The sequence below is a fragment of the Daphnia pulex genome, chromosome 3 (assembly GCF_021134715.1).
Source record: "Daphnia pulex isolate KAP4 chromosome 3, ASM2113471v1".
NCBI lineage: Eukaryota > Metazoa > Arthropoda > Branchiopoda > Diplostraca > Daphniidae > Daphnia > Daphnia pulex.
The window spans coordinates 9,375,973-9,391,337 of record NC_060019.1 but is presented as its reverse complement, the minus strand read 5'-3'; the positions used below and the strand labels follow the sequence as shown (position 1 = coordinate 9,391,337).

The following is a 15,365-nucleotide window of genomic DNA, read 5'->3' as shown; positions in this document are numbered from 1 at the left end:
TGAAAGTAAAGTTTTTTTTTCCAACACATTTCTTTTTTGCGGCTATTATTAATGTGTTTCTGGCTTCCTTTTTTTCCCATCCATTTATAATAAAGCAGAGGGGGTTGTTTTGTTCCACCACGAAGCGCCAATGTCCGACAATCGACGCGAGTCAATAAATTTACAACCATTGCCGAGGGACGCGGCCGTTTATTCCATCAAGAGATAATAACCGCCTTGCATGACTAACTTTGTATCTAAAGTTGCACACTGCGTGGAATTCGGAACCGAGAGAGAGAAATTGGAGACGCGCACGTTCCACTCGACGACACCTGAATGAGGCAGCACAAGCAAAACGCAATAATACCGAGTGCACATTAATCGAAAAGAATAGGGAAAAAAATGCAGTGTATTTATTTGAACGATTCCGGGCGCACGTTGATGGTCATGTAAAGCGCTTTTAATTAATAAGGTTTGAGATTTAAATTTGTGTTCTTCCATCTTGACCCTGTGACGAACACAACCTGGGTACACGAGGTAGACGAGCATTAATAAAATTAAGTTAAAAAGGAAGGAAAAAGGAAGAAACAGGAACAGCTCTGGGTGAGACAAAAAAGGATGAGACAATTGAGCTTGAGGCGCACGAATGTAATTTTGTAGTTTGGTGCACTGTCTTGTTTCTTTTCTCTTTTACACAGGACAAACATATTTTGTCTAGCTATTATCTAGCCTGAACAAATATGGTGTCGTGCGGGAAAAGACCAGCATCTTTAAGTGTCATTTCACTGTCCATTGTCAAGAGCAGTCGCTTCGGGAAGTTGGCCATCAGTTCGAATTTATCACGCGGAAATCCTTTGCGGGCTGCATACTTGACTACGGCCTGCAATAATTCAAGAGAGTTTAATTTTGAATAAACTAACGATTTTGAAAGTCTTTTTTCAAAAAGGCCAAATTTTGTTAACAAGCTTGCAAAGGGATAAAAGCGTCAATGTTGTTGCATTTGAGGTTAGCGAACAATGTGAAAGAAATGTTTTCAAGGTTTTCAAAAAAAGAAGAAGTTCAAGAATGCTGATTGAAAGATCCGATCCGGTAGGCTGATTCGCTACGAGCGACACAACAGTTTTATCGCAATAGAATAAACCCAAAAGCTTTTGATTTAGCCCAGGTATTTTCTTAACATGATAGTTAAAAGCTCATCATCCTTGAATCTTTTGTCAAAGTTTGTTTTTCAAAATGTACACAAAAAAACGTTCTGGTGGTCGCCATTTACTCACCATCAAAGTAGAAGTGCAAGGAAGTGCTTTTTGTTCCTTGGAACCGTCTGGAAAGCGAAAAACAATTGATGAGATTGGATCTGCTTCGGGACCCAAATGCCTTTCCCAGTCGTCATCTGCTGTTCCGGAGGCCTCGAGACGATTTCCCACCGGTTGTGGTGGCTCGGGTTCTGTTTTCCGTGGTTCGCTAGCTCGACTGTCGGATTCAGAGTCAAACCACTCGGTGGGTTGGTCCTCGTCTTCATCGCTTTGAAACTCGTCGTCCGATACAGGTGCCTTTTGATTTTGGGCTGTTGACGCAGCTAACGAAGCTCGGATGGCTGCTTGTAACTGATCATCTTCGCTTGCATCCAGAATAGTTTCCTTCAAAAAGAAAAAGTAGAGGAAATTATTATTATTACCCAATAAAGAAAACCTTCTCGAGACCAATACAGTAAAAAGTTTTAGGATTCTTATTACCACTCGTCTCTTCTTGGGATCTGATGGAGCGCAGGCACTTTTTTCCTCATCTCCCCATGAAGTAGTTGCCAAAAATTCAGCAATCAGCGTCTCATAGGCACTAGTTTCTGAATAATTCCATTCGACCATCAACTCTCCAGTTCTGGGATCCAAAACGGCAACATATGGCCATTGGTTAACCTTGTAGAAATTCATATATCGCTGACCCTCTTCGCTGTCCATATACAACTGAAATAAAATACACAAGTTATGCATGGAATTGCTTTGATAAGGAACAGCTTTGAGAATAGTTATTAACTAACCACCACGAATAAGAGAGTGTTTATGGTAGAAATAAATTGGCGCTGGCTATCTTACCTGGAGGAATAAGAAATTCTCTCGAACAAGGTTTTTGATTGACTTCTGAGACCAAACATCGCGATTTAATAATTGGCATCTGAATTCAGATATATTTTGAATGTTAACCATAATCCACTTTTTCACTGTCTTTCCTGTATCTCTTGCCTGTAACATTAAAATACAGTTTGATGAGTTAGAAACCTCTCTTTAGAGATTTAAAAAAAAAACTTGCATTGAGAAGGTTTCCATTGAACATCATATCTATAGGTGGCCGAAATAGCTCTTCTAAGGTTCTTTTTCCAGACATACTAGCTCCGGCAACTGGTGTTGCTAAGCCATTGGTTTCTCTTAATCTGGATTCTTGCAGTTCTATGAGTAAAATAGATAAATGTTTATGTTGGAACATTGGAAACATGCATAGATATTACTTGTTTCCACTTCAAAATTTCTGAAGGAATCAAACACTGATTTGACTATTCGCTTTTTCCCCTTGAAGCCAAATCCATAGCCTTCATATCCAGATTCTACCAAGACTTCCTGCTTTTGAGGAATTGGAGCCCGGACATATTCTTCTTCTTGAGCGCCTGATGGTTGTGGATTTTCTGAAAGTCCTTCCATATGCATGTCAACAGCTCTCTCCAGATTTCCCCTGCATGCTTCAATCAAGGTTCGTGCAACATCTTCTGTGCTACCTATTTTACAAGACATTAGTTTCAACATCACATGGCAAGGAGAATAAACTGATTAAGCTTGATTTTATACCTGTGACAGCACAAAACTGCTCTATCTGCTCTCTGGTTACTACACAAGATTTACTTTTAGACTTGGCACTTTTTTCACTCCCACTTTGAGATTTACTTCGACTAGATTTCGAAGATGAACCTCGTGAAGAATCGTCAGATAAATCCATTGCGAATATATTAAAATGATTAAGTTACGATTATTTTATTCTTAAACGCTGATTACGTGAGAGCTGTCTAGCAGCTCTACAGCCGAAAACAAAAAAATGTTTGAGCAACGCCATCTGATGATTGATCGGAAAAAGCGAAAATTTAAATTTGTATTTAGGGCGCGATATATTTTTTTTATCGGTATTTTACATTCATGATCTCAAGAAAGCATTTCAACAAAAACAAGTAGATGCAATTCTATATTATTCGATCGTGAGGCCATTTTCGTCATAGTGCCTTTCATAATGAGGCAATCGAACCATAGTTATACTACCCCGATGACTTTTAGGCATGGAATTCTGATCAAACAAAGAGATGTCTGTTTCAATTTTCTGTTCATCTTCCACTTTCAATCGGCGCGAAATTGTGTCCATAGAATAAGGAACTGGTCCAGATGGCGATTCTATAGATCTTTTCCAATGGAAATGAAGAAGGGGATCTATCGGACCCCAATGCCTATCAGCTTTCATCGAGTTGGTTAACTTTTTGATCAATTCATATTCAGTTTCCTGAACCACAGTCTTGATGGCGACAGCACAAGCTACAGCCAAAGCTAAGAGGTAAAAGGACCACCCAGTTGCCACCATCCAAATAGGATAAAGACAATCTGTAGTTCCATCTAATGGCACACCAAGGAATCCCCAGAGTTCTGCAATCTAAAATTTATCCGCCAATTATATAGGGTAATGTAAAGAGAATAATAGAACACAAAGTCACTTACGACGAGAACAATGATGGTGACATAACTCCAAGATACGTTCCAGAAAGAGTTTATAGATCGGTTAATCATGAATTCAAAATCCCGCTTCAAATTCTTCCCGCCTATTACAAATAAATGTTTCAAAATAATACCTTTAGGGGATACTTGCATTAATCTTACCATAGACCCACAGCCATCCAATTAGATGAATAATTAAACAGGTAAGTACAGTGCCTCCTGCAGCGTAATGATCCCACATCGTTACGACTTCATTTCCAGCCTTAGAAAGGGAAGATAAAATACTGTCAGTTACTACCATAAACACGGAGAGATAAATGACGTGAGAATAAATAAAGCACCGGAATGAGGCCAGGAATATTGATGAGCCAAACAGCGATGAATAGCAAGCAGTAAGTCAACTTTTGATAGCGTTGCTCGAGAACCGGGAAATTCTCATAAAGATTTTGAATAATGGCGTACATAAGAGGCAGCTATAAATCGAAAACAATATATATTTACACGTCATAGTAACAATTTGATTTCTCTTTTACCATGCTGTTCAATCCAGAAAGAAAGATTAGTCCAAAAGCAAGACCGGCCCATAGCGAATTACAAATGTTATAGTAGATAAAGTAGATGAAGGCATTCGGTTGGACTACATCCTTAGCATGTAGACCCGAAATACCAATCCAAGCGAATGTGGTAATTACGGAAAGTACAGCAAAGAGTATGTTAATAAGCCAAATTAAAATGCCATCTCTAAGTTGTAGAAAGAAGGTTTAGAGTTACCATTAACTCATCAAAAAGACAAAGTTTCAAAAGCAAATACCTGATAGTATTTCGACTGAAATAGGTAGAAGATGACAGAGAAGGAAGCGTACCAAAACCGATTGCCAATGAAAATATGACCTGTACCATAGCGCCGTACCAGACCTTAAAAAGAAAACCATCAAAAGAAAGTCATAAAATAAAGAATTTTATGGGTTTAGTGATGCTGCGTAGTACTTCTCCGCGTCCAAATCCCCATGGCTCAGTAGGGGCAAGTAAGTTAATGCCTATCTGTGCTGTATTGTTTGAATTCGTTTGGGAATTGTTTGGATGAGATAAAGCTAAAGCAAGCGCAACGCTGAGTAGAATAGCGCAGATGACGCCGGACAGCGTTAGGATGATTTTCATTACTTTGGCTCCGAAAGATATACTTTACGTTAACAAAAGGTTATGTTATCCCAACTTTCTATTTAAAAAAAATGGGTCGTATAAAATTACTCACCATAGGGCAACGAGTATCAAGACCGCTGCCAGCATAGGTAGCATTTTGTAATTGATATGTCCATTATATTTATAAAGAACATCACTCCTATTAAATGATTTAAAATCAGTCTATCATTTAAATTTTAACCTCATTATTTTAAATCTTACGCGAAACAGAATTCTTCTTCGGAAATAACCCCATACAGACTGCAATCTGTACTTCCAGGCTCTTGGCACTAAAGAAGGAGCATTAGAAAAGTAAAAATCAGCTTGCCTTTTTAAAAATCCTTTTTTACTTCTTATACCAAACAAGCAGTAAGATTTTGACTTGAAGATTCGCATCCATTCCAGCCGCCAAATCCGAGAATACCAGACTGAAAGGCCCACTAAAAGAATCTTCGGGTTAAACGAATAACTTTTAAACATTTCAAACATTCAAAAATACCGTTATGAGAGTTGGAATGTAGGACGCTTGATAAAGACCGGCAATCATTTGCGCAACACCTATTCCTGGTGAACATAAAAATTTTAAAATCAGTAAAAAGAGCTGCTGAACTTAGATTAATAATTCTTTACAGTCAACTCAAATATACACTGGAAAAATCTAAATTTGTCGTTGGACGTGAAATTCAAGAATAATTTTGCAATAATGACGAAATAGGATTTCAATGTTCATAAAAAAAGGCACTTGGACCTGACTTAATACAAGCCGGCCTTATCTAGATAGGCCAAGGCCATACTATCACTCATCCATGGTAATACAACGAAAAGTTCACAAGTCTTAAACTGAAGGTAAAATAATAGGATTATCAACCTTTAAAGAAAGGGACGGCTCTCCACAATTTTATGACTCCAGTTTGTCCAAATTGGCCTAAGGATAATTCCAACACAAATAACGGTAATCCAACAAAGACCATCAAAATGATGTAAGCAATAAACGCTTCGCCTGCAGTCCAATAGAAATCCGATGATTAAATGCTTACAAACTAGAATCGAAATTGATTTTTTACCTGAATTATTAAAGTATATGAATGTTGGCAATCTCCAAATGTTACACAGTGCAAGGCTCATAGCCTGAAAATGTCAAAAATGTCAATTGATGTTAATTAAGTATCAAGTGATTTTTAAACGATTTACGTACCATGAGACCTGCATTATCCAACCAAATATTTCTTTGAGATTTTTCTTCCTTGAATGTTATGACGCTGAGTGGTGTCAAATCATTGGACGAGGAAAATTCGGGAGCGTTGGAAATAGCAGCTACACTACTTGGCCTTAAGCTCGTCATGGGCCTGTGGGATGACAGGAATACTCGTTCTGCTTCACTCCGCTGGCGAAGAGACAGCGGCGATCTTGAGATCGAATCACCATCCTCTGCCAACCCCAAGGGTAAAGAGGCGACTTCGAAAGGCTGTACAAAAAGATGAAATATTGATTTGATGTATTACACACACACACTGATCTAAAATACACACTTCTATCACGCTACTCATTCTTTGCCGAGTCACATGTGAATCCCTTGGTATCCGATCCTTTATCGGATCAACGTTGCCTTCAAATCCGACATTAATGACATCACCCGATTCCAAACTGAAGGAAAGGCTTGTTACCTGAACCTGATACACAGTCAAAACAAGTTGAGTTGAGCTGAAACCAAGCAACAAATCCAACAATAAATCGATGCAAGAACCAAAACCATTCTACTTATACCTCACTACTTATTGTATCTGCCACTTCAGCCGGCTGCTTGATCTTCCCCATGATTAGGATTTCTAAAACAATTGAATTTTAGAAAAACACCGCATAGATCGGATTTCCCTCCGCCAAAGTGGAGGCCGGTAAGTTAATGAAGAAACGCACAATTTTGGGCACCGGGTTTCAATGGAATCACCAAGACAACGGGCGGAATCGTTGGATCGAAGAGTCAAGCGTTGCAAGAAGGAAATAGCAATAAAATCCCAAAGGCGCTATTAAAATATTGTAGGGAGGCGGGTTATAGAATTCTATATAACAAATCTTTTAACTGGATTAGAATTAGAGACTTTACAATGTGTAAAATCTATATAGGAATGTTGTGGACAACTAAATAATCGGATCGGAGAAACGGAAAACTTAAACGGCACTAGATCTTAAACGTCAGTGAATCGTGGAGCAACGCGCACGTTGCAATCGCTTATCTTTTTTCTTATCACATTTTCGACTCATAAAAGAATGTAAGAGCAGGAGCTTAAATCTGGATTACATGACGTATAACACTGTAACAGTCATCGTACTCAAGAATCTAACGTTTTCTAAGCCGGATTTTGAAACAATTAGGCAGTTCTGGAAAATACTGGAAGCTTCTGTTGTGTAACCAATCAGCACATAAATAAGACAAATCGCCAATGATTCGGGGGTAGTTTCCATACCTACTAAAAAAAGGAAAAATCTTGGTTTGGTTTACTTTCTTGCGTAACATTTTACGCAATTATTTTCCATCTAGCGACACCTAAAACTGAAATGAGGAAAGTTAGCCTCTACAATTTGAAATGATGTCATTCACAATGATCGATAATTGAAAATCGATAAATGATGACGCGTACTTAACTGAAAAAGAGGCGTCATACTCAATATAGTCAATACCCATAACACATGCATTGATGACGTCACACTTCAAACGTTAAGTGCTTCGACATAATGATATTTCATTCCACTCGGCCACCTGGCTTCACTTTCTTAGTATTGACACATAATTACAAATAACATTACAACAAATTCAAGATCAATAATAATAGTTGACTAAGTGATTCAGCCCTTCAGGGCGATATATATTTCTCCAAAACCCCATCCTTCCTTTCATAATCGTCGTAACGACGACGAACAACTATTTTCTTCCTTAAAGTAAATGAGTAATAAAAAAAAAAGGTTATTTACCATGAAATTCGCCATTCTTTAGTAGTAACCGAAACATTTTCTTCAGTTATTTAGTTGCTAGCAGTACAGCCCGATCCAAGGTCGGGTCTTATTTCACTGTATCGTCTACATTCGTCTACTAAACTTGTCCCAACAACACGTGCATTCGTTCTCGACCTACTGCTGGGCTACTACTGGCTACTACTGTGTCTCTCCTACGAAAGACTTAAGACTTTTTGCTAATATACGTGAGTGACACTGTCTTCAATACTTTAAGTTTTTTGGTTGAAACAAAATGCAAGTTTTTCTATTCTAGCCAAGTGTTTGCAGACGATTGTTTCGAATTTTTTGCCTTGCCTTTCAGTTTCTCCTCGTGAAATCTATTGCAAAAACACCAAATTAATTTGTTAAACTGTGACTTTACAGGATGCCAACAGTAGACAATATGAATTTGATCGTCAATAGAAAACGAAGAAGGACAATCTCGAAAGAAAGGAAAAGATTTCAGCCTTTGAAAAAATGGAAAATAACTAGCACAGGTAATAAACTATTCTTGAATTTGGAACAGCCACAAAAGTCATCTAACTAACAAATGTTTTAAAAAAATTAAAGAACCAACCGTGGAAGATCGTGATATCATCAGACGTTTATCGAGTAATGGAGTTAGCCACATAGTCGAGCACATTTTCAGCTATTTGGATTACAAAAGTCTATCGAATGCCGAAAGTGTGTCGTCTGAGTGGTGTGAAATCTTGAAGAACGAAAGAATATGGAAGGCGTTAATCAAGAGGAATATTGTCGTGGATCCCGTTTGGCGTACAATGTTTAGCAAAATAAGAAAATGTGGAGATGCTGAAGTTGCACTGTGTGACGATGCTTACATGTCACGCAAAATTGCCAAAGATATCGGAAAATTGCATCAACAGTTTGTCGATCTCATGTCATCATCAGTCAGTTTACTTTCGTCTTCTGTTAAACTTATTTCCAAGGTACTGGATATGCTCAAAGTCGTTGGTTTCGGTGTTCCAGACAGTTATGAAAGTGATTCCGAAGAAGACTAATTCAATTTTGTTTCTGTAATAAATGTGTGTTTTTTTGTACGATGATAAAGAGTACTCAGAAGGAAATTACAAGCCATTTTTGTTTAAGGAAAAAAATATTTCGCCATTTCGGTTATTGGGTTTCTTATTTAGCTTTATTGGCCCAGAAAGGAGGAAATCAAGAATTATCATACGGGGTACATATGCTGCACAACTAATATTTTCATCTCGTTCAAACATGCCAACAAACTTTCCAGGAAGGAAATTATTACGGAAAATAAAAGGAAATCGGGGATATTAAACTCGGTAGACAGAAGGTTGTTATTAGGCCGCTGGAAATTAGACAAAATTATGATCAAGCAAGACAACCCGGCACAATAAATGAGAACAGAAATCAAGGACGTTGGAAAAGAGAAAGAGATTTTCTTTCGCTTTAGAAAACACGAGTTTGGATAATTGTTTATATATATTGAACGACTGCCTGACAAAACTGTTAAATAATTGAACCAAAGTAATATTTTCCAGTAAAGTTGTGTGGACTTCTTGTTAAGAGAAAGGAATAGAAAAATACAAAAGGAAGGAAAAAAGGGGAATTGTTAACGGGGACAACTAAACTCTAAGCCAACTGTTACATAACTACCAACCATCAAAATCTGGGAGAGACACAACTATCTAGCTATCTTTCTTGGCGCCCCGTGCAAAAACCCACAGCTTCCTGCGCGATTGGTAAATTAAACGACAAATCTGAGCTGTTCGGTTGTGGGCAGTTGCGCAATCTTTAAGTTTACATGAAGAAAAATCCATGGGTATTTTTTTCCTAGTTGAAAATTTTGCAGAGCGCAGAATGACAGAAAAAAAAAAGGCGGAGAATATTCGTCAGAAAACATGAAGGAGACTTCAAACGAAGAGGTATTTTGGCCCTACTCTCAATCGTTTAGGGTATCGGGTGGACGAAAGTAGTTCAATATACCTCCTCTCGGTACTGTTCCTTTTCTTAGAAGAAGAGCTTTGCAATTATGATACCCAGTAAAAGAGCAGCCACAATGTACAGAATATTTGGAGACGAGAGTGTCGCAACTGAATCCGATTGGTGGAGGATTGGAGGAGGCATCTCTGGCTTGAAACCTGCTGAATCTGTTCCAGATACATTGCTGCGTCTTAGCCGCAATCCTTCCTCCTGTGAAAAAAAAATTATGTTTAAACAAGTTACCCTAAACATGAAATAATATAGGCGTACTTTTAATTGCATATTTTCATTGGACATCGCACTAAGCTCTTCTCTAAGTTGTGCAATCTCGTCTGAAGCCTTACGCAGTTCAAGTTCCAAACTACTCACCTGGAATAACGATACAATGTGATTGAATTAATTTGACTGAATACACTACTGTACAACAACATACTCGTTCTTTTTGAATTGAGACATCTTTTGACGGTTTTTCGTCCATTTTGATTGACGGAGCAGCTGGGGGTGCTGATGTCACTGGAGCAACAGCTATAATTCAATAACACAAGATAAATGAACATTGTGCCTTCTCATCCCTGAATGTGGTGAATACCTGAACTTGTCAAAGTTGTCACAGTCGTTGCAGGTGCTGCAGCAGTAGATCCCTCATCTGGTATTTCAAGCACACATTTGAGTTTCCAGTCATTGATTTCAAGATTACTTTCTTTCCACTATTACAAGTTAAAACAAAAAATTAATTAGTTAATTTGATTAAACAGTAATGATTTTCATACAGGAAATAAACTTACCAAGGTTTCAATATTGAAGTCCGCTTCAGGTGCCAGCACAGATAAAACTTGGAACTTGTGCTTCCCCTTTTCATTAGGGTCATTAGGATCAAATGGCTGGAGAGTGACTAGAATTGTGACAGTTTCCTTTGCGCCTATGACTCCTGTTGTGGGTTTCACACAGTAACGTTTGGGAGCAGTGGTTTTCACCTTAAAGCAGACTTTTTTCTCCACATTGTTGGATAGTTTCATCACCACAGAGACTGGCTCTTTGAATGGTCCTACAAAAACAAATAATTATCTCAGAGATTCTCACAACAAGTATTTTCCCATTCTTAGCAATGGAGACGATTAGTTCCAGTCTTATCAGTGATTGATTGCATAAAAAAATTGAACAAAAAAAATGAATTCTATCTACTGTGAAGAATGTTAAACAGCTTTGAATGCTCGTTTTCTTGTCTTAAATTTTTTCAAAATCAGATGAATCAAGAGTGGGGTAATAACAATATCAGGGGACGGGAGGTTTGACACGTTGAGCAGACTTTAAAGATAGCTTCGTTTGGCGAGCATACATGATGAGTAAACCTTTATTTAGACTCTTGAATTTACCTCGAAATCGTAGCTCATTTTCCGGCTCGATTTTCAGAATAGCCTCGGCTTTCGACATGACGCACTCCTATGTATTGTGAGGGTGATTAAATTTGGGATGATTTTATTCAAGACTCTTCTACAACGGCTGAATTCACCATTGGGCCATTGGATTTTTCTGAGCTCGCGTTGTTGCCACACCGACGTAAAGGCTCCGTTCGAAAGAAACGTCGCTCTGGCTTCAGGCGAGAATGTTGGACGTCCGTGACGATCTCGAACTGGCAAATTACCAACTTGACACAGTAAACATTTTCTCCGATTCTGGGTAGACAAGAAAAAAAGGGGTATTAGAAACTGGCGGAAGCACATCTCGGATATCGCGGAATTTGGGGATTTCTGCTTACTACGAATGAATGGCTTTTGCCAATTGCATGTAGTAATATGGCACATATATTTTATTTTTTAATATCAATCAAGCTTGTTATAATGTTTGCATGTGTAGTAGTATACAAAAAACCAATTTGGATATATCTTATGAACGGGCCCGATGACAGCAGTGGCGTGTTTATTTTACATATTATGCAATCTTGTGATCCACACGATTATGACAACACTTCGTGGGATAGATAAGAACCGTTTATATTAACAATGCATCTATTATTAGTCACTAGGGGACTCATTCTTAAAAACTATGGAGTGTTTACGTCTAAAATGCTTTTCAGGTCTAAAAATCGATATTGCAGGAATTGTACGAAACGCTTATTTTCATCTACAATACTAGAGCTAATCAACAGCAATTGATAATCAATAAGTCTATGTCTGGTTCGGACAGTGACAGCTTTGCTGCTCCTCTCTTATATAAGCTGATTCACACTTTGAGCTTACGTGTTTAAAATGGGGTTCCGCAACCCGCAATGTATCGATTGACAGATAAACATGAGATGGAAAGGTTGCCGGAACTCTTTTTAAACGTCTCCAAGTACTACAAACATAAGAATAGTTCCCAGTGTGACCGAGTGGGCTTTACTGCAAACATTACTACTAGGTAGCAGTGAAAATAGAATTCAAAACTTTTTTTCCCTGAGGAGACTGGAGAAATTCAGACTTGGCGCTAGTTTGAGCGGAGCAAACAACGAGAAAAATGTCGGTAGTGAAACAACAACCTTGCGCAAGGCGATATTAAAAGACCCACCCTGACGTTGGTAATTGTAAATTGTTGATAACGAAGGCTCTTTTCGCAGAAGTAGTGCCATCATGCGATAGCTATTTTACGCTGTTGTTATTGTTAAATTTGGAATTTCATCAACTTCAAAGTCAAAACTTCAATGGGAGCCCATAGAAACGCTTCACCTTATTGTATAATTCAAAACTTTGATCAATAGCGACGAATATTTTTAACATGAGCAAGGAAGCGCAATAATTTGGCACAGCAATTTTAAATGACACAAGAGTGAATAACGGAGCGATGCGCATCTAGCACAAGGTATAAGAACGCCATTGAAAAGGAAAATCAATGACTGAATGCCATACGCATTTCTTCCAAGAAAACGAGGTGTATCTCTCTGAATAAGTGAGGGGAATTTCGGGGTTGTTTGCGTTAACAAGCTACAACTCGTTCTCGTTATTAAATTATGTGCGGCGGCGGGCGTCGATCGATAAACACACTCGAGTTGTCATACAGCTCAAGAAATAGGAGGGAAAACGTCGCGTAGTCTTCACTTTTGTCACTCGCGATCAAGCCACAACTTTTTAATACCTTAGAAAAGATCCGTAAAAAATCACACAAAACTTTCCAGTTCACTCCGCCCAATTCTACTTGTTCCCAATAGCAAGTGAATGAACAAATATGAAGGAAGTAGGGCGTATCTAGTTTGAGCTTGCAAAGCAACAGCAAATCAGCCTTCCTATTTTACCTTTGTGTATACTAGTATACATCCTCCTCAGCTGACTATCCGCATTTTCCCGCTCAATACCGGCCACACTGCACGAAGCAGGAACTGCTGGACAAACAGTCAATGCCTTATCGAGTTTTTGTTTTTTCTTCTTCCTTATCGTCTCAATATTTACCTTTGAAAAACAGCGGAATATGGTCCTTTTAACAGTTAATAATATGAAAAAAGCTCTTTCGTCACGGCGGCATTTTGCCGGCTGCTCCTACACATGAAACAAGTCGTTCCTTATACAAATTTAAAATGAAAACAAGTGCTGTAAGTAGCAGCTTTCTCTCTCTCTCTCTCCCCAGTTATTCCGTTGATTATGTGGTTTGCGGTTTTTAAGACGAGTAGCTACAGTGCTCCAACGCAAAATGAACCTTGTGGGCGACGGACCAGATCTAATGTTTTTGAACGTTTTCAAAATTCCTATCTATAGCTGGACTAAAATAAACAAGAATAATTTGCCTGTTTAAAAACAATATGGCACGTTATTTACCTACAAGATATTTGCCATATGCTTCTAGACGTGTACCGTCGATAGTTTGTCTAACCCTTATTAACCTAAAACCCAAAAATACATTGACCATTTGGTTCTAATATTGGCAAACAGTGAAAACAGACAAAGTGATTCCCTGCAGATAATACGCCGAAAACGGCTAGATTACACCAGATGCGTGCGAGTCCGGTCTACTTTCGTTTGAAATGACACGTCTGTCGCAAAAATAAAAATGCTCCAAATTTCTCATTTATTAGCTGCATTCTAGACCAGGGCACAAAAACTGGGACACTGGACGTTCACATTTTTTTTGATATTTTCGACTTTCCGGATCAGCAGACAACTTGAACGGGGCATGTTCCACATAATATAGAAGATGACGCATGTGGAAAAAAAACCCACGAGCTGAATTGCCCGAAACCGCGGTAGTATAATTTGTAACGAGAACAAATAAAAATTCTATCTCGTCAGCTGTCTGCAACTACTTTGCAAATATTGTATAGAATGAATCAACAATAAGCAACTGCGACCCAATTTATTTCATCTCTGCTGCACCCGGTACGGGTCTTATATATCTGCTGCGTCGAACAAAACGGCAGTTGCGTCATGGGATGGCTTCTCCGACGAAAAAAGGACTGACCATTACTTTAGATAAGTAAATTATGATAAATGGATCACGGCTGTCTGTATAGTAACCGTAGATAGAGTCGTTCAAAACAAAAGCCCAGGTCGTTTCGAAAGTTGCGGGGTATGGAGCAATAAAACAGCGGAGCTTCAGCAAACAGCCACACCCTTGTTGAGTCGAGGCTTTCAGCTCGTCCACTCAATGGACGGCACGCCTATATAAAGGACGCGTTTAACGAACCCCAGAAAATGCGTGCATAGAGCTCATCAATTAAATCCGACGCCATTGATTTCATGTAGAGGGGCTCAAGTCAACGTTACACAGAGAATATCGTGGAGAGATATGAAATTTGTCAACGCGCTGGCACACAAATGCTTTCCAACTAAAAAAAATGCTGAATTTGCGATGAGTTTTGAACAACAGTGTCCTATACAGCGCTTTAACGTATTCCGGAACACGTCGACTACACTCTAAAGCGATACATGCCGGATTCCAGATCACGTACTATTCTGCTGGCTGACTCTACCTTGGCGTGAGCGCAATGGACATGTTTTTCTTTTGTAGACCGCAGGGGAATGTGGAAGAAAGGAAGTTACGATGTTTCGGGCAAACAGGAGCAGCACGATAGCAATCGACTGAGTGTTGTCGTTCTATCTGATAATCATCACGGAGAAACTCTCAGTAGGTTGATTTGAATGTTTTAACAGTGAATTCGTCTTATGGCTTGACTAAATTTATTGAATTCTTAGTTAATGTCGAAAAGAGCGGACCGTCGAATCGACTGAAATGGTTTCCGGAATTGCGAGAGAATTTATTGATCCAACTGGTTGCCGCCTTGTTCCTGGTAATCTTCGTTTTGATTGGTGTCATCATATGGTTAAGTGTGTCGATCCACTTGAGCAATCGCGACAGCCTCCGCACCATTTCCACGGCCGTCGACTTATTGACGGGCCAACATGTCAATACGAAACCGGAGCCGTGTTCTACGGATGCACCGCAAACTGGTCAAAGCCGAGCCATTCCATGCGACACATTATTTAGAGCAACCTTTGAGTTCACGTAAGAATAACTTTTGCTGCTGTACAAATGCGCAGCTGGAAAATAAAA

At 38.9% G+C, this 15,365-nt stretch overlaps 5 protein-coding genes across 7 annotated transcripts in view; 2 read left to right on the top strand and 3 right to left on the bottom strand.

The window, feature by feature from the left end:
- Window positions 1-373: 373 nt before the first annotated feature.
- On the bottom strand, window positions 374-3,065 carry LOC124190173 (UBX domain-containing protein 7-like). The gene is made up of 7 exons (XM_046582742.1): window positions 2,814-3,065; window positions 2,480-2,743; window positions 2,284-2,420; window positions 2,070-2,216; window positions 1,713-1,940; window positions 1,254-1,616; window positions 374-859 (listed from the first exon to the last, which is right to left on the bottom strand). Exons 1-7 carry the CDS (start codon window positions 2,959-2,961, stop codon window positions 701-703), a joined length of 1,446 nt encoding a protein of 481 aa, XP_046438698.1. The 5' UTR covers window positions 2,962-3,065; the 3' UTR covers window positions 374-700.
- A 33-nt stretch (window positions 3,066-3,098) lies between these two features.
- LOC124190172 (sodium-dependent noradrenaline transporter-like) lies at window positions 3,099-7,999 on the bottom strand. 3 transcript variants are annotated; one of them, XM_046582739.1, is made up of 17 exons: window positions 7,866-7,988; window positions 6,663-6,724; window positions 6,428-6,568; window positions 6,094-6,363; window positions 5,963-6,026; window positions 5,767-5,898; window positions 5,398-5,462; window positions 5,258-5,338; window positions 5,121-5,188; window positions 4,972-5,058; window positions 4,707-4,899; window positions 4,531-4,634; window positions 4,253-4,460; window positions 4,061-4,192; window positions 3,882-3,981; window positions 3,723-3,823; window positions 3,099-3,657 (listed from the first exon to the last, which is right to left on the bottom strand). In XM_046582739.1, the coding sequence occupies exons 1-17, from the start codon at window positions 7,900-7,902 to the stop codon at window positions 3,205-3,207; spliced, it is 2,298 nt and encodes a 765-aa protein (XP_046438695.1). In that variant the 5' UTR covers window positions 7,903-7,988; the 3' UTR covers window positions 3,099-3,204. The 3 variants fall into 3 exon arrangements, with proteins under 3 accessions (XP_046438695.1, XP_046438696.1, XP_046438697.1); XM_046582740.1 differs by lacking the exon at window positions 7,866-7,988 and having other exon boundaries at window positions 6,428-6,599; window positions 6,663-7,496; XM_046582741.1 differs by lacking the exons at window positions 6,428-6,568; window positions 6,663-6,724 and having other exon boundaries at window positions 7,866-7,999.
- LOC124190179 lies at window positions 7,944-9,573 on the top strand. Its single transcript, XM_046582754.1, has 3 exons — window positions 7,944-8,092; window positions 8,271-8,383; window positions 8,457-9,573. The coding sequence occupies exons 2-3, from the start codon at window positions 8,272-8,274 to the stop codon at window positions 8,903-8,905; spliced, it is 561 nt and encodes a 186-aa protein (XP_046438710.1). The 5' UTR covers window positions 7,944-8,092; window position 8,271; the 3' UTR covers window positions 8,906-9,573.
- Window positions 9,021-15,365, bottom strand: part of LOC124190175 (vesicle-associated membrane protein/synaptobrevin-binding protein-like) — a 22,303-nt gene continuing 15,958 nt past the window's right edge. The window contains exons 2-7 of the mRNA XM_046582749.1: window positions 11,225-11,524; window positions 10,637-10,896; window positions 10,441-10,558; window positions 10,285-10,376; window positions 10,122-10,220; window positions 9,021-10,061 (exon numbers count right to left, since the gene is read on the bottom strand). Coding sequence (XP_046438705.1) covers window positions 9,879-10,061; window positions 10,122-10,220; window positions 10,285-10,376; window positions 10,441-10,558; window positions 10,637-10,896; window positions 11,225-11,282 — 810 coding nt within the window. The 5' untranslated portion in view covers window positions 11,283-11,524 and the 3' untranslated portion in view covers window positions 9,021-9,878. The remainder of the gene's footprint in view (window positions 10,062-10,121; window positions 10,221-10,284; window positions 10,377-10,440; window positions 10,559-10,636; window positions 10,897-11,224; window positions 11,525-15,365) is intronic.
- LOC124190178 overlaps window positions 14,817-15,365 on the top strand; it is a 1,238-nt gene continuing 689 nt past the window's right edge. The window contains exons 1-2 of the mRNA XM_046582753.1: window positions 14,817-14,939; window positions 15,008-15,317. Of these exons, the coding sequence (XP_046438709.1) occupies window positions 14,834-14,939; window positions 15,008-15,317 (416 nt within the window). The 5' untranslated portion in view covers window positions 14,817-14,833. The remainder of the gene's footprint in view (window positions 14,940-15,007; window positions 15,318-15,365) is intronic.

Coding starts and splice junctions, on each gene's coding strand:
- LOC124190173 (XM_046582742.1), bottom strand. CDS start 2,961: ATGGATTTATCTGACGATTCTTCACGAGGTTCATCTTCGAAATCTAGT. Junction 2,421..2,479: donor AAATTTTGAAGTGGAAACAA/GTAATATCTATG, acceptor TTTTACTCATAG/AACTGCAAGAATCCAGATTA. Junction 1,617..1,712: donor ATCCCAAGAAGAGACGAGTG/GTAATAAGAATC, acceptor TTCTTTTTGAAG/GAAACTATTCTGGATGCAAG.
- LOC124190172 (XM_046582739.1), bottom strand. CDS start 7,902: ATGTTTCGGTTACTACTAAAGAATGGCGAATTTCATG. Junction 4,193..4,252: donor TTTCTGGATTGAACAGCATG/GTAAAAGAGAAA, acceptor TTCGATTTATAG/CTGCCTCTTATGTACGCCAT. Junction 3,658..3,722: donor TCACCATCATTGTTCTCGTC/GTAAGTGACTTT, acceptor GATAAATTTTAG/ATTGCAGAACTCTGGGGATT.
- LOC124190179 (XM_046582754.1), top strand. CDS start 8,272: ATGCCAACAGTAGACAATATGAATTTGATCGTCAATAGAAAACGAAGA. Junction 8,384..8,456: donor ATGGAAAATAACTAGCACAG/GTAATAAACTAT, acceptor AAAAAATTAAAG/AACCAACCGTGGAAGATCGT.